The sequence below is a fragment of the Girardinichthys multiradiatus genome, chromosome 20 (genome assembly GCF_021462225.1).
Source record: "Girardinichthys multiradiatus isolate DD_20200921_A chromosome 20, DD_fGirMul_XY1, whole genome shotgun sequence".
In the NCBI taxonomy this organism is placed as follows: domain Eukaryota; kingdom Metazoa; phylum Chordata; class Actinopteri; order Cyprinodontiformes; family Goodeidae; genus Girardinichthys; species Girardinichthys multiradiatus.
The window spans coordinates 52,972,883-52,997,992 of record NC_061812.1 but is presented as its reverse complement, the minus strand read 5'-3'; the positions used below and the strand labels follow the sequence as shown (position 1 = coordinate 52,997,992).

The 25,110-nt window shown below is 40.8% G+C and overlaps 1 protein-coding gene across 1 annotated transcript in view; it reads left to right on the top strand.

The window, feature by feature from the left end:
• Nucleotides 1–25,110, top strand: part of LOC124857580 (integrin alpha-5-like) — a 105,805-nt gene that overhangs the window by 1,039 nt on the left and 79,656 nt on the right. Inside the window, exon 2 of the mRNA XM_047348907.1 lies at nucleotides 24,179–24,303. Coding sequence (XP_047204863.1) covers nucleotides 24,179–24,303 — 125 coding nt within the window. The remainder of the gene's footprint in view (nucleotides 1–24,178; nucleotides 24,304–25,110) is intronic.

Here is a 25,110-nt window from a genome sequence, read left to right as displayed (position 1 = left end):
GAAGGAGGGGGTTAACCCACTCAGGGAGAAGGGGGTTAACCCACTCAGGGAGAAGGGGGTTAACCCACTCAGGGAGGAGGGGGTTAACCCACTCAGGGAGAAGAGGGTTAACCCACTCAGGAAGGAGGGGGTTAACCCACTCAGGGAGAAGGGGGTTAACCCACTCAGGGAGAAGGGGGTTAACCCACTCAGGGAGGAGGGGGTTAACCCACTCAGGGAGAAGAGGGTTAACCCACTCAGGAAGGAGGGGGTTAACCCACTCAGGGAGAAGGGGGTTAACCCACTCAGGGAGAAGGGGGTTAACCCACTCAGGAAGGAGGGGGTTAACCCACTCAGGGAGAAGGGGGTTAACCCACTCAGGGAGGAGGGGGTTAACCCACTCAGGGAGGAGGGGGTTAACCCACTCAGGGAGAAGAGGGTTAACCCACTCAGGGAGGAGGGGGTTAACCCACTCAGGAAGGAGGGGGTTAACCCACTCAGGGAGAAGAGGGTTAACCCACTCAGGAAGGAGGGGGTTAACCCACTCAGGGAGAAGGGGGTTAACCCACTCAGGGAGAAGGGGGTTAACCCACTCAGGGAGGAGGGGGTTAACCCACTCAGGGAGAAGAGGGTTAACCCACTCAGGAAGGAGGGGGTTAACCCACTCAGGGAGAAGGGGGTTAACCCACTCAGGGAGAAGGGGGTTAACCCACTCAGGAAGGAGGGGGTTAACCCACTCAGGGAGAAGGGGGTTAACCCACTCAGGGAGGAGGGGGTTAACCCACTCAGGGAGGAGGGGGTTAACCCACTCAGGGAGAAGAGGGTTAACCCACTCAGGGAGGAGGGGGTTAACCCACTCAGGAAGGAGGGGGTTAACCCACTCAGGGAGAAGAGGGTTAACCCACTCAGGAAGGAGGGGGTTAACCCACTCAGGGAGAAGGGGGTTAACCCACTCAGGGAGAAGGGGGTTAACCCACTCAGGGAGGAGGGGGTTAACCCACTCAGGGAGAAGAGGGTTAACCCACTCAGGAAGGAGGGGGTTAACCCACTCAGGGAGAAGAGGGTTAACCCACTCAGGAAGGAGGGGGTTAACCCACTCAGGAAGGAGGGGGTTAACCCACTCAGGAAGGAGGGGGTTAACCCACTCAGGGAGAAGGGGGTTAACCCACTCAGGAAGGAGGGGGTTAACCCACTCAGGGAGAAGAGGGTTAACCCACTCAGGAAGGAGGGGGTTAACCCACTCAGGGAGAAGAGGGTTAACCCACTCAGGAAGGAGGGGGTTAACCCACTCAGGGAGAAGGGGGTTAACCCACTCAGGGAGAAGGGGGTTAACCCACTCAGGGAGGAGGGGGTTAACCCACTCAGGGAGAAGAGGGTTAACCCACTCAGGAAGGAGGGGGTTAACCCACTCAGGGAGAAGAGGGTTAACCCACTCAGGAAGGAGGGGGTTAACCCACTCAGGAAGGAGGGGGTTAACCCACTCAGGGAGAAGGGGGTTAACCCACTCAGGGAGGAGGGGGTTAACCCACTCAGGGAGGAGGGGGTTAACCCACTCAGGGAGAAGAGGGTTAACCCACTCAGGAAGGAGGGGGTTAACCCACTCAGGGAGAAGAGGGTTAACCCACTCAGGAAGGAGGGGGTTAACCCACTCAAGGAGAACAGGGTTAACCCACTCAGGGAGAAGAGGGTTAACCCACTCAGGAAGGAGGGGGTTAACCCACTCAAGGAGAAGAGGGTTAACCCACTCAGGGAGAAGAGGGTTAACCCACTCAGGAAGGAGGGGGTTAACCCACTCAGGAAGGAGGGGGTTAACCCACTCAAGGAGAAGAGGGTTAACCCACTCAGGGAGAAGAGGGTTAACCCACTCAAGGAGAAGAGGGTTAACCCACTCAGGGAGAAGAGGGTTAACCCACTCAGGGAGGAGGGGGTTAACCCACTCAGGGAGAAGAGGGTTAACCCACTCAGGGAGAAGAGGGTTAACCCACTCAGGGAGAAGAGGGTTAACCCACTCAGGGAGAAGAGGGTTAAAGGGTTAACCCACTCAAGGAGAAGAGGGTTAACCCACTCAGGGAGAACAGGGTTAACCCACTCAGGAAGGAGGGGGTTAACCCACTCAGGAAGGAGAGGGTTAAAGGGTTAACCCACTCAAGGAGAAGAGGGTTAACCCACTCAGGGAGAACAGGGTTAACCCACTCAGGAAGGAGGGGGTTAACCCACTCAGGAAGGAGGGGGTTAACCCACTCAGGAAGGAGAGGGTTAAAGGGTTAACCCACTCAGGAAGGAGAGGGTTAAAGGGTTAACCCACAGCAAAGAAAAACATGACTCTAACCCCAACAGGACTCCAAGAGGACAGTGGGGCTTTTTTTTTGACAACTCAGGAACAGCAGAGGGATGAAGGCAAAGATCAGACGTCTTTGTTATTCACACATAGTGAGGCTCAGATCACCTAAATGAAAATGAATGAGGTGTGAAGTCAATTAACCAAACCTGATGGCTTCACGTTGCTTTCACAAATTTAGAAAAAGTATAGAAAATACATAAAAATAGTGGTGTGTAGTCAACTATGGAAACCAGAGGAGGTTGTATTAGGTGATGTAGAAAACTGAGAAAAAGGTTAGCCTGACTAGAGAATAAAGTGCTAGAAATTAGAAGGGTGATGATAATTTCAGCTCAAGAAACAAAATGAAGACAAGATGTAGCAATTCCTCGAAAAAACGGAGAAAAATCTCCGTTTTTTCTCATATTTTTTTTTCAACTAATCATTTTACAAACTGTTTTCAAAAAACGATATCAGTATAGAATACCCTGTTCTAGATTTGACTAGACCATATGCTGTGGGTTATCTATGCTCGTTTACTTCTAAGGCGATCTAAATGATAAAAGTATTTGGTTTGACAAACAGAATGAATATTTCATGAATGTTAATCTGTGTTTTAGAGTCTAGTCAATGTGCTACGATCCAGTTCAGGTTTGATCAGTCGGCAGTTTTAGATTTTGAAGCAGAGTCTGCAGTTCAGACTCATAAAAAAACAAAAACAGCTCTTTAATTTAGCAACCATAGGAAGCTAGAAAGCATATTTTAACTTTTGTGTGGTGACTACTCTTTAGCTAGTGACGGTGCTTACAGATCATTCATATCTTGTCTGTTATTGTTTCGTTTTTCTACTGGGTACCAAAATCTTGCCACACTAACCATTTCAGTGATGGAGGCTTCATGAATGCTTTTGTAACCAAGTTTTGTTGGCTAGAATAAGGACAAGTCTTTTTTAGTCCAATCCAACTAAAGCAATATCAAAGATGGTGGGGCAACGGTGGCTCAGGTTGTAGGCATCCTGTCCTTGGGCTAGACACTTCACCCTCCTCGCCTGCTGATGGTGGTCAGAGGGCTCAGTGGCGCCGATTGTATGGCAGCCCAACTTCTGTCAGTCTGCCCCAGGGCAGCTGTGGCTACAATGTAGGGTACCACTGTTAGTGTGTGAATGTGTGGATGACTGATTGTAGTGTGAAGCGCTTTGGGGTCCTCTGACTAGATGAAGTGCTGTACAAGTGCAGCCATTTAACATTAATTATCAAAGAGTCCAATATCACAAACACAAAGGACTGCTTACAATTGAAACCAGATATTCACTCTATAAAAAATATATATAGTGTGTTGTTTTGTCACTGTCTGGCATTAAATCACACTAAAACGTTCCTGTTTTAGGTCAGTCAGGATCTTAAAAAAATCTTTTATTTGCTAAATTCCAGAAAAATTAAGGAGAATTTTTAAATATTTTCTTTACTTTCTTTAAATCCAGAAGTTCCCATGTTTTCTGTTTGGCAGAATTGTGTTTTAAACTATATGGCAACAGTCACAATAGTTTGCTGGAAATTTGGCTGATTCCCCCAGACAGAACTGGTGTAAATAAGCCAGGTTTGATGCTAACATAAACCTTTTTAGCTCTGCCCACAAATTATCCTTCAGGAAAACTTTGTGATGGCCACTCCAAAACACTGACTTTGATTTCCTTAAACCACTTTGTAACCCACCATGCAGTACGACTATGGTTTTAATCTATTTGGAAAAATGTGTGTCCTGGCTTCAACTTTCTGGGTGATGTCTTGAGATTTTGCTTTATTATTTCCACATATTGCCCGATTTTTGTTTTATCAGACAATGTTTCTGGAAATAAGGCCCATGTACCTGACTGACTTTTTATGTTGTTTTTGAAATAACAGCCTCTTCATGGTCTTTTAGGTCATGTCAGTACAGACTCTTTACTGCTTCAGTGAGCATCTTCAAAAGGGAACTTTAGGGTTCCCATGATTTTACCCAAGGATGAACCAGACTTGTGGAGTCTACAATGCTCTTCCTGTTATCCTGGTTGATTTGTTTAGATTTTTCCATGATGTCATACAATGAAACAGCTGCTAACATCACTTTACCACTCAGAAACTGGACCCATTGTTTCCTATACTGCCTTGGCAGCGCCGGCTTCGGGCATTGCTGAGTCAGCGCCTGATAGGCTCAGGCCCACTGGTCTCCATGAAGCCTCCCTCAACCTCTGGTGACAAAGGGGGTGAAAAATCCTCCACCTCAAAGGATCTATCCGTGGTGAAACCACCAGGATCGCTCTGCTCACTCTCGTCCTCTTGACCACACCCCCACTTAACCCCCTCCGTTCATGCCCACACTTGGCCGTGGCCCACTTTTGTGCCATTTTTCAAAATTTCTCTGGGGGTGGGGTTATGGTTTACATTATGTTTAGTTCCACTTTAACCTGTCCCGGCATTGACTTGGTGCTAAGGTATCACCAATCCTATAGTACCAGAGTTGGTGGAGACCCAGGATCTGATGTTAAGCAGACGCTATCACTACTTAGTAGTGAAACTAATGTTACTAATTTTCATGGGTAGAATCTGGGCACATTTTGGGATTGTGCCAAAAATTCTTACATTTTGAGGTAATTTCTTTCATGGCTGAAGTGACATTTAGACCTGGAGTATTACTAAAAACATCATGATGTTTTGTAGACCCATAGACTCAAAACTCTAATAACCAGACAAGCCAGAAACAAACTAATAGAACCATGAGAATAACTGCATTGTTATCAGAATTTTTACGAAACCAAAAGCCATTTGGCTTGTCCATCCACTGCCTTTGCTTACTTTCCGCAGCTGCTGAAAATCTTTGGAGGATTTGGTATATTAGCTGAAGTCTTGTTATGCAGTTGAGTTCAGGGGTTTTTCTTGATTGTGACCCTCACATTTCACATTGATGTTAAACTTGCTTTAATGTGGACGGCAACACTGGTTATTCGACATTTTACAGTTCATGGTGAAACTGAGGATGAGTGGTTGGACGTTTTCTGAACATCCTAAACAATTTTTCTTCATTTGAAGGTGACTGTTTAGGTCAGATTGAACCTCAGACCCTTGGGTGGTCCAACATTACAATGATTCCAAACATGCGTCAGACGGGTTTTGGAATGGATCAAACAGCTTCAGGAAAGACACAGACCTCAACTCTGATACATATAAATATGGTTTGGCTTTTGCCATGAAACAAAACAATTGAACTCAATTCTGATAAGGAGAGTGGTCTAATATCTAGTCACAGGGATGCCAGAAGTTTGTTGATGGCAACAAACCTCGCTGCAACCCTCTCTCATACTGGCCACTGGAATTTCAACATGGCTCCTCATTGCAAAGAACCCTCTGACAAATATCTGAAAATCTGACAAAAAGAATTGTTGCTCTATAAAAAGAGAAGAAAGCCAAGACCCTGAAACTGAGCTGCAGCATGGTGGCCAGAACCATACAGTGGTTTAACAGGACAAGTTCCTCTCCACTACAAAAAAGCTGAGTGCACATGCTCATCATCATATCCAGAGAAATACTGAAGCAGAGGATGATCCCCTCCCATCCGAAACTGGACCACATAGCAGTATTCCAACATGATAACGACCCCAAACACTGCTGCCTTGCTTAAGAAACTTAGGGTGAAGGTGCTGGACTGGCCAAGCATGTCTCCAGACCTAAATCCTATTGAGCATCTGTAGGGCATCCTCAAAAGGTGGAAGAGTGCAAGGTCTCTTAACATTCACCAGCTCTGTGATGTCGTCATGGAGGCGTGCAAGAGGATTCCAGTAGCAACCTGTGAAGGTCCAATGAACTCCATGCGCAAGAGAGCTAAGACAGTGCTGGGAAATTATGGTGGACACACAAAACATTGAAACCTTGGGCACAATTTGGACGTTTTCACTTAGGGGTGTACTCACTTTTGTTGCCAGTGGTTAAAACATCAATAGGTAGGTGTTGAGTTATTTAGAGGGGGCAACAAATGTACAGTGTTATACAAGCTGCACACTCACTTGTGAGATACTCTATGTGCAATTCTGACCTTAGTTCTGAGCACCCAGTTGTTTTAAAAAACCAAAAGGTTTTTTTTTTTTTTTTTAGAAAAAAATGAATCAAATACATTATTAAAAGAAGAAAATTAATCTGACATTCATGTATTTAATGATGCATGTATTTAAACATTTGAGTTGAACTGTACATGATTAGAGAAATATTGATGTAAGATGCTTTGCTGCTTCTTGTTTGATATTACCCTGCTGATGTGGGAAATGTAGCTTCTAACAGCTAACAGGTGTGCTTTTTAAATCTTTACCATGTAGAGTAAATCCCACCTACACCTCCATCAGGCCTCTGAGCCTCAGTTTCCTCTCACCACGCCCTCAGGGGCTGGCTGGCTAAGATGCTGGGGTAATGGTTGTGCATGTTTCTCTCATTGGAAAATTGGTTAAGATTGTCTGGGTTTGCTTTGTTAAGCTTGTGATGGTTAGTGGGCATGTTGTGGGCTAATTACTAAGATGTTGATTTAAACCCATTTGTTTTGAGGCAGCTCTGTTTTTTTGCTCGCAGATGTTATTATTCTGAACAATGCCATGCTTTCTCCTCTATCAACTTCATGTGTTTTAACAGCTTACAATTGCTGCTGAACCTGAATCCAGACTGTGTTCTGTGGGAAAACGAAGCTCTCCTGAACATGTTCTGCTGATAGCATTGTTTTCTCTGGCTGCCATGCATTCTGACCGTTATTAGGTTGTTTATCCGTAGGGAGCATTATGAAGAGCAGCCCTTGTTGGTTTCTTGGTAGGTCTTTTTTCACAGTTCTGTTTAAGTGTAGTTGCATGGCAAGAGGCAAGTGTGGGAAAGTAGTGTGTTGACGCAAAGCCATGTAGGAAATAATTACACATCTGTTTAAGTCCTTTTTGTGCAAGTACTCTGCCAGTGCTGAAGCACAATGACTGTGACTACTCTATGCTACTGTTTGGTTTTCCTAAAGCACAGGCTGTTTGGCTGCATTTAAACAATATAACAAAAATAATGTAGCTTTGCCAATTTCAATACAGACTATGTTTCAAGGCTTTTGGATCCACGAATGTAATGACCTATGACATGACTCAGTTTCCAGAGTGATGTTGGCTGGTCAGTTCATTAGTTTGATTAAGAATGAAAATTTTACAGTAAGTTTGAGCCAGATGGAGATTGTTATGATAATGTCAGCAAAAATGCCAGAGCATTACGGTATTTATGAAAATCATAGGATCATAGGATAACATGATGTTACTAATTTTATTAACAAGTAAGCAACAATTATTTATGTGGCTACTGAAATATTATTACACATCTGCGTGATAAATAATTATAATAAAGTTATCTTTAGCACTTGTTTTTTTCTATTTTGATTTTAGTAAAGTCAAGGCTCTCTGCAGATTATTTTGCCTTTGCCATTCTGCTCTTCATGAAGTAACACTGAGACTTAAAGGGCAGAACATAGTAGGGCATACTGTGAGCAGTGCGGACTTTGCGAGCACTGTTCACGGACGTTTGAGATTTCGTAGTTGAGTGTACCAATTTTCTACATTTCTGGTAACAATTTCCTACATTTCCCACACTTTCTGCCATGGTGTAATTGGATGGGGAGGCAAAGTTAATTTGCCATTTAGCTTTGGAAAAACAAAACGAAAAAAATGTGGTATTAAAGGCCATTAAACCATACTAAGGACGAAGACGGTGAATATACCTGTCAGTGCGGTGCAAAGAGTGGAGGTGACACTGAGCGTACTCGTGACTTGTTGCTCGGAGCAGCGTGTCACATATAAAACAAGTTGATGTGGAGACATTTTCCTGCCGAGCACTTTATTGTGTAACACTGCGTATATGGCTGTAAAACTTTAGCTTTGCGAGTATGTGTCCGCTGTATGTCCGCTTTGAGTCTGTGCGGACTCTGTGTGTATGTCCGCAGAGTCAAGTATGCCCAGCTGTGTTCTGCCCTTAATAATTAGCCGCCTAGGTGGTTATTTAGTCGTTTTATCTGCTTTTGTAGAGCCTGCAGACAGCTGTGTGTCAGATATTCAGCTTGTAGCTTGCCAGTTGAAGTTTTAAAGTAGCTGTCTGTTTTGTATTGCGGCCGTAAATATTCTCGACACAACCAGAGAAAACTCTGGTCACTTATTTTTTGTGGCATCTCATTGAAATCACTTTAAACCTTTGACTTTGAACTCAATAATTTTTTATGTGGTTTTGAAAATCAATGTTTTAAAATGTTGTTATACATTGATACTGGTTTAAAGTGGACATCATCATTTTAACACTGCACAAACTGTAGCATTTGATTTCTAGTTACATATAGGTCCTTTCTTTTTTACAACGAACAATCGGCCCATTATCAGTAACGGTCCATACAGAAATCTAATTGTGAGACTTTGGGCTTAGCGACTGATGGAGTGAGACGTATCTGTTGGGGCTTCTGCAGAAATCACTTTGCCAACATTTCAGGGTACCTAAATTGACTCTGTGTGGACATATCTTTTTTAATTACTGAAGTTTGATCTCTTTTCACCCTTGAGATGCCTACAAAATCCAATGCTACGAGTAATTCAGCAGCTCCTCCAATGCTGCCTACTGGCTCTGCTTCATCCCCGCCACGGAGTAACTCTTCATGTTTCGGGGGGAGCTTTGACCTTATCGACTGTCTCCTTTGCTGATTTTAAGGCTGAGCTGCTCACCGCTATATGGCAAAAATGGGAGGTGTCTTCAAGTCTGAATTTAGTGTCCATTTAATCAGAGCTATCGACACGGAGGTGAATGAGCTGAGAGGTACCGTGGCTGACATGGAGTGCTCGCTGACCTTGCTCCAAAACAAAGTGGATAAACTACTCAATTTACAATCCTGGAGAACAAATGTGAAGATTTGGAGACAAGATCTCACCACAATAATACTAGAATTGTGGGGGTAGATGTGAACTTTATCGATTCAATCAACACAGCCACAGTCTCCTGCTGAAAGAGGCTTTACCTCTGGATAACAAACCTGTTGTGGACCCTTCTCATCATTCTCCACAGCCCAAACCAAAGTCAGGTGAGTGCCCCTGTCCCATAATTGCTGCCGACCTACACTACTATCCAGAGTGTGTCAACATCTTACAACTTGACAGAGTCCAACATTGGATGAGGATCAAGGGCATTACTATCTCTTGTCTTTCCAGATCTCAAAGTGTGGACGGCTAGTGCATGGGCTGCCTTTAATGAAGTCTGATATTAACTTAAGATGATCCCATCGTTTTGGTTTGGGATATCCAACTCGCATAAGGATCTCAAGCAACGTTCACAGGAGTTCACATCACTTAAAGATGCTGCTGGGTTTATTGGAAGTTTAAATGAGGAATGTAGATATCTGCCTTTGATGGATTAAAAGCTGGGGTATGTAGGATTTTTGTTACTCTTAGGTGGTGCAACAGGCTTCATTAGTTTGGTGTTTATGCCTTTGTTAGTCATTCTGTATTTTGCAGTGGTTTCTCTCTTTAAGCCAATTTTGTCGATCTTTTCGCAGGACCTGGGGACATTCAATTCTTAGTATGCACTGTAGCATTCTGCAATATCATGATATTTTACACATTGCCTACTGTTTTTTTTTTTGCCCCCCCCTTCCCCTTCCCATTGCAGCTCACCAAAATCAACCCAGAAAAAAACCTCTTAATCAGATATGTACACCCATATTCATAACCAAAAGCCAAAAATCACACTGACAGGCACTTTCAGTTAGGCAACATCACCAAGTTTGAAAAATAGGAAAGAAAATATTGCCATTTTTTGTAAAACCTTTGTGTAGATCCACGTAAAGTGTATTTAATTTTCTCAAGCTCTAAAGAAAACATCATATCTTTAACCCACAGGGATATTGAGGGACATTTCTCAGACTTCCAGTGTAACAATTTACTTTAAGAACATAAGAAATAATTGAAAAGTAACTAGACCAAAAATAATATAATTTAGGACAGAAAAAGAACATATGGCCAAGATGACATGGAGAGCCTTTGCATTTGTCCCATGTATCCATAACGTCCGGGTAAATCTCAGAAATGTACAACTTTAAATTGAATCAGACTAAGACGAGCACAAGAGGAAGTAGATCAAATTCTGTCAAAGGCGTTATCCCAGAGCTCTTCGCTCAGCTGGATTCCCAACTCATTATCCCATGCAATTTTAATTTTAACACTAGAATCAACCCTTAGAGTTAGAATAAAACTATAAATCTTTGAAATCAGGCCTTTTGAAGTGGATTATAAGCAATATTTTTTCCCAAGGCTGTTCAGGGGAAACAGAAGGGAAATTTGGGAAACATTTAGAGGCAAAATTCCGAATTTGTAGAAAACGAAACAGATGTGTACCAGGTAAATTACATTTGGAAGATAAATTAGCAAAACTACCAAATATCCCTGATGTGTATAGATTTCTTATTTGTTTTATACCTCTATCATACCAAACTGAAAAAGATGGATCCGAGGTCTGTAAGAACCACTTAAAGCTGGGTCGTTGCCTTTTTTGTAGTAGCCTGTGTCAACGTTGGAGGTAAAGTCTTGCGCTCCAATGATTTGTTAAACATAGTCAATAGTAGTGGTGCCAATTTTTCTATAAACTTTTTATAAAATTCAATGGGAAACCCATCAGGACCTGGGGCCTTATTTGACTGCATCGCTTTTATTGAATTTATTACTTCTACAAGGCTGAGTGAAGAATCCAAGCTCCTGGCAGTGTCCACATCAATAGCCATGGTTAAACAAATTAAACATCTTTTCAAATTTCTCACTTAACTGTTATTTTATGTATTTAATACAGGAAAAGAACATTTGTGGTATTACGGTCTTTTACTGTTGCTATTTGACGGTCTTTTGCTGTATTTTTTACTGACTTTTTTTACAGTGCAGAATAGAAAGACTTTGAAGAAATTCTTCCATTTTATCTTTGTCTGTGGGAAATTCTGATGAATATAAACAAGAATAAAATGATTTAATTGTCCTTGTTAAATGCCGATGTAAAGGTGCTGGCCAAGTTGATTGCTTCTCGTTTGGAGAAAGTCCTGCCCTCAGTTATTTCTGAAGAGCAAAACGGCTTTGTCAAAGGGCGTCAATTATTTTTTAATGAACCCACCCTTTACAATATAATGTACTCAAAGCATTCTTTAGATCTAGTAATTTCTCTCGATGCTGAAAAAGCTTTGACAGGGTGGAGTGGGAATACTTGTTTGTGGTTTTGAAGAGGTTCAGATTTGGTGATACACTTGTTTCCTGGATTCGTCTTCTCTACACATCTCCCAAAGCTAGTGTCCATACCAATGACATATACTCCGATTATTTTCCTCTAGGTCGTGGAACACGCCAAGGCTGCCCTCTGTCGCCTTTACTTTTCACCGTTGCAATTGAGCCTTTGTCCATCGCATTGCGTGCATCCCCCTCATTTGGTGGGATTTTTCGAAATGGTACAGAACACAAATTGTCTTTATATGCAGATAATTTGTTGCTATATGTATCCAATCCAGCTACTTCTATCCCCAATGTCTTGTGATAGATAATTTAGATAATTTTAGCTCCTTTTCAGGCTATAAATTGAATTTGGAGAAAAGTGAATGCTTTCCTATAAATACTGCTGCTTGTGGTCTTCAACACTCTGACTTTCCTTTTAAACTTAGTCCCACAGGATTTAAGTATCTTGGTATAAATGTGACATGTTCTTTATCTGGTCTCGCCTTAGCTAACTTCTCCCCTCTTATTACAAAAATAACTTCTAATATCAACAGCTGGGGTAATCTTCCTCTCTCCCTTTTGGGTAGGATTAATGTCGTCAAGATGAATATTTTACCTAAATTTCTTTTTTTATTTCAGTCCATTCCTTTTTTTCTGCCAAAATACTTTTTTGAGTCCTTGGATAGGTTAATTTGTGGCTTTATTTGGAAAGGGAAGCCTCCTCGGGTTCGCAAGACATTGCTGCAAAGATTCAAACTCAGCGGAGGACTTGCATTGCCTGATTTTCAATCGTACTATTGGGCTGCTCACATACAAAAAAACTAGTTATTGGTTAAAATTGTCCAGTTTGCCTTGGTGCAGATTGAAGCTATCTTGTTGTAGTGGGTCCTCATTAGCGGGTCTAAAGTTTTCTTCCTTACCTATAAAACCCTCTTTATACACTAATAACTAAGTTGTTCTTAATAAACTGAAAGTTTTGTTTCAATTTAGAAGGCGTTTTAAGTTTGTTGCTGCCTCTTATTTGTGCCCCTTGATTAACAAGCATTTGTTTCCTCCGTCTCTTTACAATTGCATTCATTTCAGTAAGATCGGTTGTAATTACAAGTTGGGCATTTTGAATACTAGATATTATTCGAGAGCTGGCCTAACGCCGTAGCTGATGTGCCAATAAATGACTAGCCTTGTCGCCATATTCATAATATGAACCTCGACTATATAATAGTAAACGTTCCGCTTCTCTTGTAGAAATTAAATCCATTTCTGATTCAAGACCCATACGCTCTTTAAATAATTCAGGTGAGGGATTTATGGCATATCTTTGATCAACCTTAGCAATGGCAGTTGCCAATTCAATTAGCCTTGAGTTGTGTCTTTTTATTAGAAAGAGATGTGTAATAAATTATTTGTCCTCTGAGATAGGACTTAAGTGTCTCCCATAGCAATGAATGAGAAGTAAAGTCATTCTTATTAAACAGCAAAAACTCATCAATATCATGAATTGCTTAGATAGTCAAATTAGAACAAAACCAGAGGATGAAACAGACTCAGCACACAGGATAAGACGGTAAATGGGGTTTATTTCTACTGTAGACTTTGTTTAAGGAATCTTGAGTTGGAGTTGTCCAGAAGCCAGAGGAGGAGGAGGTAAACCCAGGAATCCAAGGAGAGAGAGAGAGTACTGGTGATGAGAATATTTACAGTGCAGTCCTTAGGAGGGAGTATTACCAGATGTTGGCAGGCAGGTAGGCCGATAGGCAGGTCGACAGGCAGTCAGGCAGGCAGACGGATAGGCAGACAGACAGGAGTCCACATAACTGAGGTTATGTTCCAGCAAAGGTCTGTATCAGCAGCTACCTTAAGAAGCCCATGAGCTCATTAGGAGAATGCGTTGCAGCTGCAGACAATGAGCTGCCAGAACCAACCAGAAGGGGAGGAGCAGAGATCCTACAATCAATTGCATTAGAAATAAAGTTGCAAAATTCTTCATCTGCCAATAAAAGAGAATTAAACCGCCATAAAAGCCGACTACGTTTGTGGGAAGTCAACTGAATATATACTAGCAATGGTGCGTGGTCTGATATCATTATACTCAAATAATCAGAGGTAACTACATGTGCACTGAGAGTCTGGTCGATAAAAAAATAATCAATTCTGGAGTAGGAATGGTGCACCTTAGAAAAAAATGAAATTTTTTTACTGTTTGGGTTTTGGGATCTCCACGGGTCTACAAGGCCACTCCGCATCATGAAATCAGAGAATGCTTGAGCCATCAAAGATTTAGTTAAATTACGGGGATTGGATCGATCTAATGCTAGGTCAATGACACAATTTAAGTCACCCCCCAAAATTAGCAAATGAGAATCCAAAAACGAAAGGCTGCTCAATAATCTATTTGCAAACTCAGCATCATCAATGTTTGGAGCCTTTTTCTGCATCAATATACCAGCAACTATCACACATCTACCATTTTTATTAGCTACAACATCAGTGGGTGAAAATTGTATTGTTTTACTAATCAAAATAGCAACCCCCCTTGAGTCATCCAAGGGCATTGTAATCTGCTGTGATCCTTAATCTGAAGATGAGTCTCCTGTAAGAACACTAAAGACGGTTTGAACCGTTTTAGATGAGAAAACACTTCTTGATCTTTTGACCGGGTGACCCATGCCCTTGATATTCCAGCTAATGAAACGAAGAGATGTGCCTGGTCCTGCCACGACAGGATCTACAGTGGTGTTAGCCATTCAGGTAAATGAAAATAAAATAATGATAAAAAATAAATAAGACAAACATAAACAGCTGAGATGGACCCATTGAGATAGACAGCAGTGCTATACATAACCGTTATTCTCACTAACAGCTGAACTCGGAGATAGATGCAGAAGTATATAAAATGGGTCAACAACTCCTGCCAACCTCACAGTTAGAATAATAAATAATATGTGCGTTATTTTACTACTTTAAGCCTATTTCTTATATTGTAACCCTCATCCAAACCTGATTGAGAACCACAAAACATATGCGTTGAAGACATATACTGGATAGTACTAAATATCAGCATAACTTATAGGGGCTCTCAAGGATTACTAATATTTGCCGAACACAAAATAATAATACCTTTAATATCCAAGTGATATAAATAAGCCTCAAGTCCGAATAAAAGTAAAGAATTATGTATTCACAAAATCACTGTCAACGGCCAGGGCTCAATAAGAACGGATAGAGCTCACCCAGAAATCAAAGTCTGAACGTATTGTTTGGCGTCCACGGATGCGGAAAACTCCTTCACAACTCCCTTGTAAGTAATGCACAGCTGCCCTGGGTAGAAAAGTCCGTACCTGATCCCTTCGATGCCACGGAGTAGCCGCTTTACCTCGTTGAAGGCCGTCCGAGCCCGGGCAACCTTAGCATTGTGATCCTGAAAGATCGATATTGTCCCGGTCCCGACTTTAATCCGCTGGCGCTCCCTCGCGCAACGTAAAATATCCAGACAGTCACTGTAGTAATGAAGCCTGCACACAATTACATGTGGTCGGTCGCCAGGTTTAGGTTTGGGTTGAAGAGAGCAATGAGACCGGTCCACCAGCGGCTCCTTCTCCAGCTCGAGAGCCTCCTTCAGCAGAGCAGCCACAGCAATAGCTGGAGCAGGAACCAGGCCCCTCTTCCACACCGACAATCCTAATATTGTTACAGCGCGATCTTGACTCCTACTATTTATTTAAACATTTGATGATGTTTTGGAGGAGCCTACCTTGAGATTGTGTTGTAAACTAGATGGTTACTGTTCAGTGCAAAGCTTTGAGTTTACCTTTCTGGTCTTTGACTCCTTGTGATGTTAGCACTGGATACCCCATTATTTGGGGATGGGGTAGTGGTAAGTGCTATGGGGGTGGGCCATGGGATTTATGTTATTTGCTTGTGATTGTCATTTGTTTTTGCCCTGCTTACTCTCCCCCTTTCCCTCCGTGGGATTCCTTTGTGACCTCTTGGATTAGTCATCAATGTGCTCTTGATAGACCAACCATTTTCATGATTCCCCTGTGTTAGGTGTTTGAGTTTCTTTATGGATCTGTTTCCTCCCTGTTGTTCTCTAGTTGCTGTTATTTACTTTTTTCTGTATTCCTGTACATTTAGAGGTCTATGTCCTATGTTTCTGTGCTCCTACTCATTAGCCTTCCTCCTTTAGTTGCTCTGCATTTTCCCTACCTACCACAAGCTGCTCCACTTTTCTCCTGTTTTTTGCCCATCTCTCCACTCTGCCTCTGCATTTATACTCTGGTTTTATTGCCCTCTACTGGTTCATACTGTTGACTACATGCTCCATGTCTCTGTGTGCCTGCCTGCTCCATGCCTGTAACTCTGCCCATGTTTCGTGTCCTATGTCCCGTGTCCTGTAGGTTTCCCAGTTCTGTTATTAAAACAGCTTCTCCTCACCATGCCGCTGCGACATTCCTGCTTGCGCTTTGGTCCTGCAAACCCCCACACCCCTATTATATAACAAACCACTCCTGGGAAGTTTCACCACTCTTCCATGTTTTCACCACTGGTAGATAATTCTTCTCACTCTGGTTTACTGGAGTTCCAAAGGTTTAGAAATGTTTCAGTGAGTTTAACAATTACATTTTGCACAAGACCAGAGGACTGGATATTGTCAATAATGGTAACAATACCCCTGTCTCTAACCTTCAAATAGCTGACCCCAAACCAATACTTCATTCAAACCTTCAGCTACAGTTCCATGCAAAAGTAATCACATCCCTTAAACACAGCTTTGCATTATCCAGAAACTGACGTGTGTTCAATCAGGTTGAATTAAAATAATCTGAGTCTCAAATCCTAAATTGAATTTAGTTCTGGAGTTTGATTGGATCATTCTAACTTCTGAATACATTTTGAAGCAGTTCTTGCATTATTTTTAGTTGTATTGTCCTTCTGGAAGATGAGCCCACTCCCCAGAAACCAGTCTCTAGCAAGTTTTTGTCCAGAAGTACCCTGTTTCTCTGTCCATCTTCCTTTAACTCTGACTAGCTTTCTTGTTCCTGCTCAAAAGAAACATCCCCATAGCATGATACTGCCACCACCTTTCACTGTTTGTTTCCTCGGTGTAGAGCACTTTATACCACATATTCACTGACTATATAAACCAGACTTCTTATGGCTTTCTTTCAGCAATGTTTTTCTTCTTGCTACTTGCCTATTTTGTCCATCTGTCACCAGAGATCAATAAAACCAGTTCTGACCATGAAAAAGTCAGTCTTGGGTGATTTGGAAGACATCATTGAGGCTTCTTATAGATTAAATCTCAAATAAAGTTAGAATTGATAAACAGGCCACTTTAAAAGAATTCATGTAGCACATTAATCCGTGTTCGACATCATCATCAAAATATTTTTTTTCACGTTTTTTTTATTATTTTAAATTTATGTTTATTTAAACAGTTTCCTGATGAATGTGAGGCTGAACACCTTTGAATGATTTTTTTACATTGTAAGACAACATGTTTTATTGAAACCCATTCAGGGGGAAAATTTCATATTACGTATATGTTTGACCTCACCCTGCCTGTGAGTCACTTCCCTATGTGCAGATGTTCTCACTGAACATGAGTTAAAAGAAAGGAATCCTGCTTTCAGGTCTCAACAGATCATTCCACTAATACACAGCTTATTGTTAAGGAGTCTATAGTTGGCTGTTAAGTTTTCATTCCTAGTGCCTTTCATTGACACGGTGGTATAAGTTACAACTCCATGCGTGCAGAGATCACAAGAGGTGGTCAAGTAGCTTTTGAAAAAGAGGCCCACTGAAAGCCTTTACCATGGCTGCCTCTGTGGATACAGAGTGAGTGGTTTACAAGGTGAGGTTATTCTGCCATGTAAATATTCCACATATGATCTCCAGACATTCTGGGGGATGGGCAGGGAACAGAGAGTGTGATGGATTTATGTTACTGTCATCAGTCACCATCATCCATAAGGTTTTAGCCTACCACTTCTTCTGGGTCAGGCATTTAGAGAAAATTGTTCCTAATCCCTTGAAACGTCATCAATATACATTTGAAAGTCATACTCAGCTGCAGCATGTGTTTTACAATATTTCCTCCCATGTGTCTTCCTGCCTTTTATTTATTAGAATGTCATGTTTTTAGAAATGTGCAGAAACATCTCCAGCTCATTTTTCTGTAATCTCAGACATCATTTTAACTTTTGACAGGGTGAATGAATGCTGGTTGTTCAGCCTACCCAACAGAAAGATAGGATGGCTGTGATGCAGCATGCCGATATTTACCTTGTCTTGCTTTGAAGAAAAAATTTAAACGATCTGTTATTTGCTTTTGTAAAACAACTACACATTTGCAATATATTTTCTTTACCATTTATGCATTACAATGTAAAATGTGTTGAAAATGGTAAACCAACTTGTCATAAACTTAACTTTAGAGATTTTCTTTTTACTATCTTTCAGGAAGTGGTTTTGGTGATGTGGCCCACCACCGGATTGTTTGGGTCACCACTGTGCGTTCTCTCAAGCAGTTAACAGAGCTTTTCACTGTATAAGCTCCAGTAACACCACAGAGCTGACACACAGAGATAGCAACTAGCTACAGAGCATATGGGCAGATACAGAGGTCATTGGCCTGCAAAATATCACATTACAGTTTGTGACACTGTTTTATCTTCATGATTGCACCATAAAATAATTTGGTCATCTGTGAAACCTTTGCCTGACAAGCACATCCATTATACTCATAAAATTGTAGTAGGTAATGTAGCTTTTTTAAATGCTACCAACACATTTTCCTGGAAGCATTTTATACACAGCTGATATACAGTTGAAGTCAGATTTTACATTCGCTGTAAGAAAAGAGACAAGACTTTTCCTCACTCTATGACAGTAAATCAGACTACTTTTTTCCTGAAACAAATTCCTTTCTGGCATTACTCAATTTAATGTAATTTAATTCTGTTTATTTATATAGCGCCAATTTACAACATATCATCTCAAGGAACTTTAAAATAAAAAGTCAGTTCAGTCGAATCCTACAAACATATTCCAAGTCATATACAGGGGTTGGACAATGAAACTGAAACACCTGGTTTTAGACCACAATAATTTATTAGTATGGTGTAGGGCCTCCTTTTGCGGCCAAAACAGCGTCAATTTGTCTTGGGAATGACATCTACAAGTCCTGCACAGTGGTCAGAGGGATTTTAAGCCATTCTTCTTGCAGGATAGTGGCCAGGTCACTACGTGATACTGGTGGAGGAAAACATTTCCTGACTCGCTCCTCCAAAACACCCCAAAGTGGCTCAATAATATTTAGATCTGGTGACTGTGCAGGCCATGGGAGATGTTCAACTTCACTTTCATGTTCATCAAACCAATCTTTCACCAGTCTTGCTGTGTGTATTGGTGCATTGTCATCCTGATACACGGCACCGCCTTCAGGATACAATGTTTGAACCATTGCATGCACATGGTCCTCAAGAATGGTTCGGTAGTCCTTGGCAGTGACGCGCCCATCTAGCACAAGTATTGGGCCAAGGGAATGTCATGATATGGCAGCCCAAACCATCACTGATCCACCCCCATGCTTCACTCTGGGCATGCAACAGTCTGGGTGGTACGCTTCTTTGGGGCTTCTCCACACCGTAACTCTCCTGGATGTGGGGAAAACAGTAAAGGTGGACTCATCAGAGAACAATACATGTTTCACATTGTCCACAGCCCAAGATTTGCGCTCCTTGCACCATTGAAACTGACGTTTGGCATTGGCATGAGTGACCAAAGGTTTGGCTATAGCAGCCCGGCCGTGTGTATTGACCCTGTGGAGCTCCTGATTGACACTTCTGGTGGAAACAGGAGAGTTGAGGTGCACATTTAATTCTGCCATGATTTGGGCAGCCGTGGTTTTATGTTTTTTGGATACAATCCGGGTTAGCACCCGAACATCCCTTTCAGACAGCTTCCTCTTGCGTCCACAGTTAATCCTGTTGGATGTGGTTCATCCTTCTTGGTGGTATGCTGACATTACCCTGGATACCGTGGCTCTTGATACATCACAAAGACTTGCTGTCTTGGTCACAGATGCGCCAGCAAGACGTGCACCAACAATTTGTCCTCTTTTGAACTCTGGTATGTCACCCATAATGTTGTCTGTATTCAGTCTATAATACGAGTAAGCTTTTGGTTCAGTCACACAGTCAATGACTGAAGGAAGGACATCAATAAAATGCTAGCTGCCTCTGTAGTGAAAATGGTCACAAACAAAAAAGTGTATAGAGACACTTAAATATTGCATTATGGATTTTTAAAGAGATTTTTTAACATGAAAAACATAATGTTATCTTGTAGTTTACTTTGGTGCAAGTGTGCACTCTTTTTGTCTTTTTTGTTACAGAAAGAAAAGAGAAATAATTTTAGCACATTACCTATGAAGAACATAAACAGCTAATTTAAATTCAGGGATAATAATAAAGAATGTCTTTTATATATTAAACCTCACTTTCCTCCTGCATACAAGTGTTCTACAGACATCTGTTGTTTATAGAAGTATTCTGTCAGTAAATACGTCTTTCTGGTGTTCAAGCCAGATAATTTGCCTCATGGAATTTTAGTAATCTTGGTACTTGAGTCTGTCAAAGAATCGTTTTAGCCCCAGGTGAATTTATTCATTAATACATTCAATAAAACACACCTTACATTAATGTGGTAATGCTTGCAAGTTACATTCTTTCAATGTGTTGCAGTGAATTTATTCCCAAACTGTCTACGTTTATGGTATTTGTAAGACTGACTGATTCAGACTTGAATATTGCATAATTTAAGTCAGAATAAGGAATATCAATTTTATCTGTGATTCCAAAGACAAACAAAACATGTTGCCAAAAATAATCTTATTGCATATGCTAGAAACTGAGATGTTGCAGGGTAATTAAGGCATTTGCTTTGGGATTTTATTCTGTTAGGCAGTTGAATCTAATGCTAATTTTAAGACAACAGTTATGACAGACAAGCGTCCTTAAAAAAAAAAAAACCAGATATGAACTCCATGGCTGTAAATTAGACATTCAACAATTACAGCTCTTTAAAGTTTAGTTTTATAGGCAGCCATAAAGTAAGCTATATCATAGCTGAAGAATATTCCTTCACATTTAAAAGGTCTCCTCTACACGACTCTGATTAGAAAGTTTAGTGTATGATAGAAGTTCCATCCAATCAGCTTCTTGTTTATATGTTTTTTTTAAGGTGCCAGTTTATCTCAGTACTTTGTTACAATCACTTTATGGCAAAATAATTTTACTTACAATTTACTTACAGGGGTAACAACCTAGTAATGGTGGCAGAGATTTACCTCAACACAGATGTAACAGCTGGAAACTGCTATCTTAAAACCATATAAAATAGTAGTGATAAAACTTACAAGCTCTTATAAGCGGATCTCTGTGATGTAATTACTTCTAGTTTGTCTTTAAAACTCCCCTTCTCTACGCGTCTGTATTTTAATTGTAAATATATGAAGTAAAAAAACAATTAGGCAGCAATTTAAAGCACCCAAAAGAAATAATCCAATTTAATTGAAATTCATAGAATTACTATTGACTGCCAGTTGGTGTTTTGCACAATTACCCATTGTGGTACTTATTTAATGTTGGAACTGAAGGATATGTTAGGTGTGTGGGGGCTTTTTATAATACATGTCCCCACGGGTTCCAACATTCTGCCTCTTTTGCATTCAGCAGGCACATATTCTGGCAGTGTTCACTTATTCATACCATACATTTGACCACTGTTTGGGCGCGACGCTGGTGCTGTAAGGGGTTAAGCGCATGACCCATATATGGAGGCCTTAGTCCTCAACATGGTCTTCCTGGGTTTGAGTCCCGGCCCTGGTAACATTTGCCTCATGTCTTCCCCCTTTCTCCAACCCCATTTCCTGTCTGCTGACTTTCAGAAAAAAATATAGTGGTAAAAATAAAGGCCACTAGTGACGCAAAAAAACCCACCCAAAAAAACAAAAAAAAACAAATTTGACCTCTTTTAGGTACTGGTTGTCTAATGTAGCTAATGAGCTTCACTCTCCTTGTTGTATGGCTGTCGGATGCTACGGCCATGATGCCACAACCTATGCTCACTAGTGTCCGTTCTAGACTTGTGGGCTTTATGAAAATCATTCAGTCATTTACATACCAAACACTACAGGTTTAATAATAATATCTTGTAGAATGAGATCTTGGAATATTAAAACACCATGATGTTTTTCTTCAAAGTGAAGTGTGTCAAGAAAAGGCTATCCATTTGCTGACAGCATGTGACTTCGTCTGGTGAAGTAAGTGAAAGCTATTATTATAGAACGCAAATGTGGCTATTGCTTTCAGTTTTGACCCCTTTATAAAGCCCCTCAGTGCAGAATTAAGGCCTTGTTATGTCATCTCCATGAGTTTTGTGAAAGGACCAATGCTGTCTTTCCGCCTCTGTTAAGTCCCTGACTCGCCAAAGTACAGAAGATAGTCATGGCTCCACATTAGCTGATTGTGAATTGACTAGCTGGCTTTGTAGGTTAAGGGAATGATGTAGTGATGAGGTATAAGGTATGTATGAGGTAGGTTTTTGTGTACCAGCCAGCTGCTGGATTTCAAATCAAATACAAGACTCAGATATCATTTCAGACGGGAAGAATAAGGAGTTGAGATATATACTGTATTTAAATTTAAAACATTTGCTATGTCAACAATAAGTTGGCTACATTAAGTTTGTGTCATGATTTGAGGGTGTATGAGTTTTTATTTTGGTTTTTTTTCTCTGATCCTGATTATGTTCTTCAAGTTGTGTTTTGGATCTTGCTTCATTGTTTGCCAGGTGGTGCTTTGGGTTTTGTTTCTTATTATTATTGTATTCTGTTCAGAGTGCATTGTGGTTTATGTTCTGTAAGAACTTTCTTTGTTTGAATTATTGTATTGCTTCTCTGTTCAGCCCATTCATATTCCTGTTTCCACTTCCTGCCACAGTCAGTCTGTAATCAGCTTCATTCGGTCCACCTGCACCAGGCCATTCAGTCTCCTTGCTTCGCCTGTGCCATGCCCCATATACACTCCTCTGTTCTGTTCTGTTTTGCTCTGTTCACACCAAGCCTGTCCAACACCGTGTTCATGTTCTTTCCCGCATCTGCTTCTACCTGTCTGCCTCAAAGTTTTTGTTTATTTATTAAACCTTTTTATTTTTACCGATCTGCTCCTGCCTGTCTGCATTTGGGTCCACTCCAAAAACAATCTTCTGTGACAGTTTGTCCAACTTTATTGTTTTGAAAGGAGTGGTATGGGGAAACGTCCAATAGATTTTATGAGTAATCTTTTTGACACTGCTGCACCAGTCCCGCACTGTATTTCTAAAAGCTTACAGCTGTGTGGGAATTAGCCATCACAACTTGAACTATGAAAAGTAGGAGGCAAATCAGAGGGGGTTCTTCTTTGCACCCTGTTTTTCTTACGTTCGAGACACCCATTTTGAATGAAGGAAGGACGTGTTTCTTGAGTTGCTATGTTGTGTTATTACAATGCTGGCTCACACACTTGGAAGCATCAAATAAGCTTCCACTATTTTTTATTTTATTTTATTTTTTTCTAAATCTAAATGTTGTGTAGCAGCATTTTAGGTGCTATGTAGAAAAGTGACAGACAAGATTTAAATGATTTATAATCACTGTAAGAATGCTGTGCCTGGCTAATTCTAACCCCAGATCTGAAGAAAAGTTATCCCAGATCATTGATACTGCCACTGCCAAAATTTTACACTGTTCTTTAAGTAATGTCAGGACAGCGGACGTTTGTTTAAGGTTTATCTATCGCTATCACTATTCAGATAGCAGGTGTAAACTAAAGAAAATATAATGCTAAAACAGAACCAAAAGGTGATTCAATAAACTATCATGCTAAGGGTGTGCTTATTTGTGCAAAAAATATTTTGCAGCCTTTTTGTTATTTCTTCTCTAATAATTGAGTTAGTTTTTGAGTTGAACTATGCAGGATTTTCCCACTTTATATGTGGGAATGGTTTTGGAATATATCAGAATCAAATTTTTTTACATCACAAAAACCTGGCATTTAACAGGGTTGTGTAAGCTTTTTATAGCCACTCATCTCTGCAAAATATTAGTGAATGTGGCAATATCTTTGTCTTGCAATAAATAATTAAAAAGTGTTGATGTCTTTCTGCTTTGGTGTCACACCAAACATGGACCCCATATAAAGAGTCTATCCAGCTACTGGAAAATAAAAAATAAAATTATTTTCATTACAATGACATTAAAAAAAACAAAAAACTTGCTTTTGGCCCACATCGGCTGCTTTAGCATTTAAGCAACTTGGTTTGTTTTTTAATGACTTTACCACCTCTTTACTTTCTAAATGTTCTTAAGGTGCTTCAAACAACAAGGATCACCAAATATATTACAGGCATTAAGCCTAAGTGTATGTACTTAAATAATTCGATAACATTTACTGCAGTCCAGGCAGTTAGCAATATGCATATTGCATACAGTGATATTGCGATAAACAATAAATCAGCCCAAATGTTAATGCACTTTAGTTCTTTCCAGCAGCTTGTAAGACTTTGTTTACTTTTCTGCTGTCCAGTATCATTATCTTAATTGGAGCTCCGAAAGCCAACACCAGCCAGCTGGACATCGTAGAAGGAGGAGCTGTGTACCAGTGTTCCTGGAGCCAGAATAACTGCAGTGTTGTCAGCTTTGACCAGCAAGGTATGATAACTTTATTAATACTCTATTAGTAATTGATTTCTTTGCCTGTTGACAGATAAATGTATGCCTTCTCGGGAAGTAAAAGGTAAATGTTAAACTATTTCAGCTGATGTCACATTGTTTCCAATCTTGCGATGTTGTTTGATATATCTAATGATGGAAGGTGGAACTAGATGTAAGGAAATGAAAAGCATTTTGTTAAACATCAAATCCTGTTATTTCTTTAAAGTGTAAGTGTTTCTGAGTTGCACAGGTCTTGTCCATTGGTTGTAAAATTTAATGTTTTTCTGCATCAGGATGGAGTATATTAACTTGGCCATGCCGTCACCATCTTGTTTTAGATTTTTCTTCCATATTTAAGCTCCATATTAAACAATCACCTGACCGTCTAGGGATAGAGGCTCTCTAGATACATCTATGTAGGAAACATCCCATAGTACCCTGACCACACGGGGGCACTCTATCGTAATTATTAGCCTAATTATTCGAAAATAGGTCCAGCTGCCATAGGTTGGAGCCAGTTTAAGTTGAGGAAGGAAATCTTCATCAGTGCAGACAGAACCTCTGCACAATGCAGCATGTGATTAAGTCATGGGGCAATGCTGCAACAGTTGAGGAGCGTAGGTTCTGTAGCAGTGGCGTATATGTGTAGCATATATGACAACAGTGTTGTAACGCTCATTCTGTGAACTTTCTTAACGTTACTGAAAATTGGTGACAGAATGGCTTAGCTGGAGACCAATTCTATATGCTACACCATCAGATACGTTGGAGGATGCTGCTGGAATGTTTTCTTTTTTTTACTGA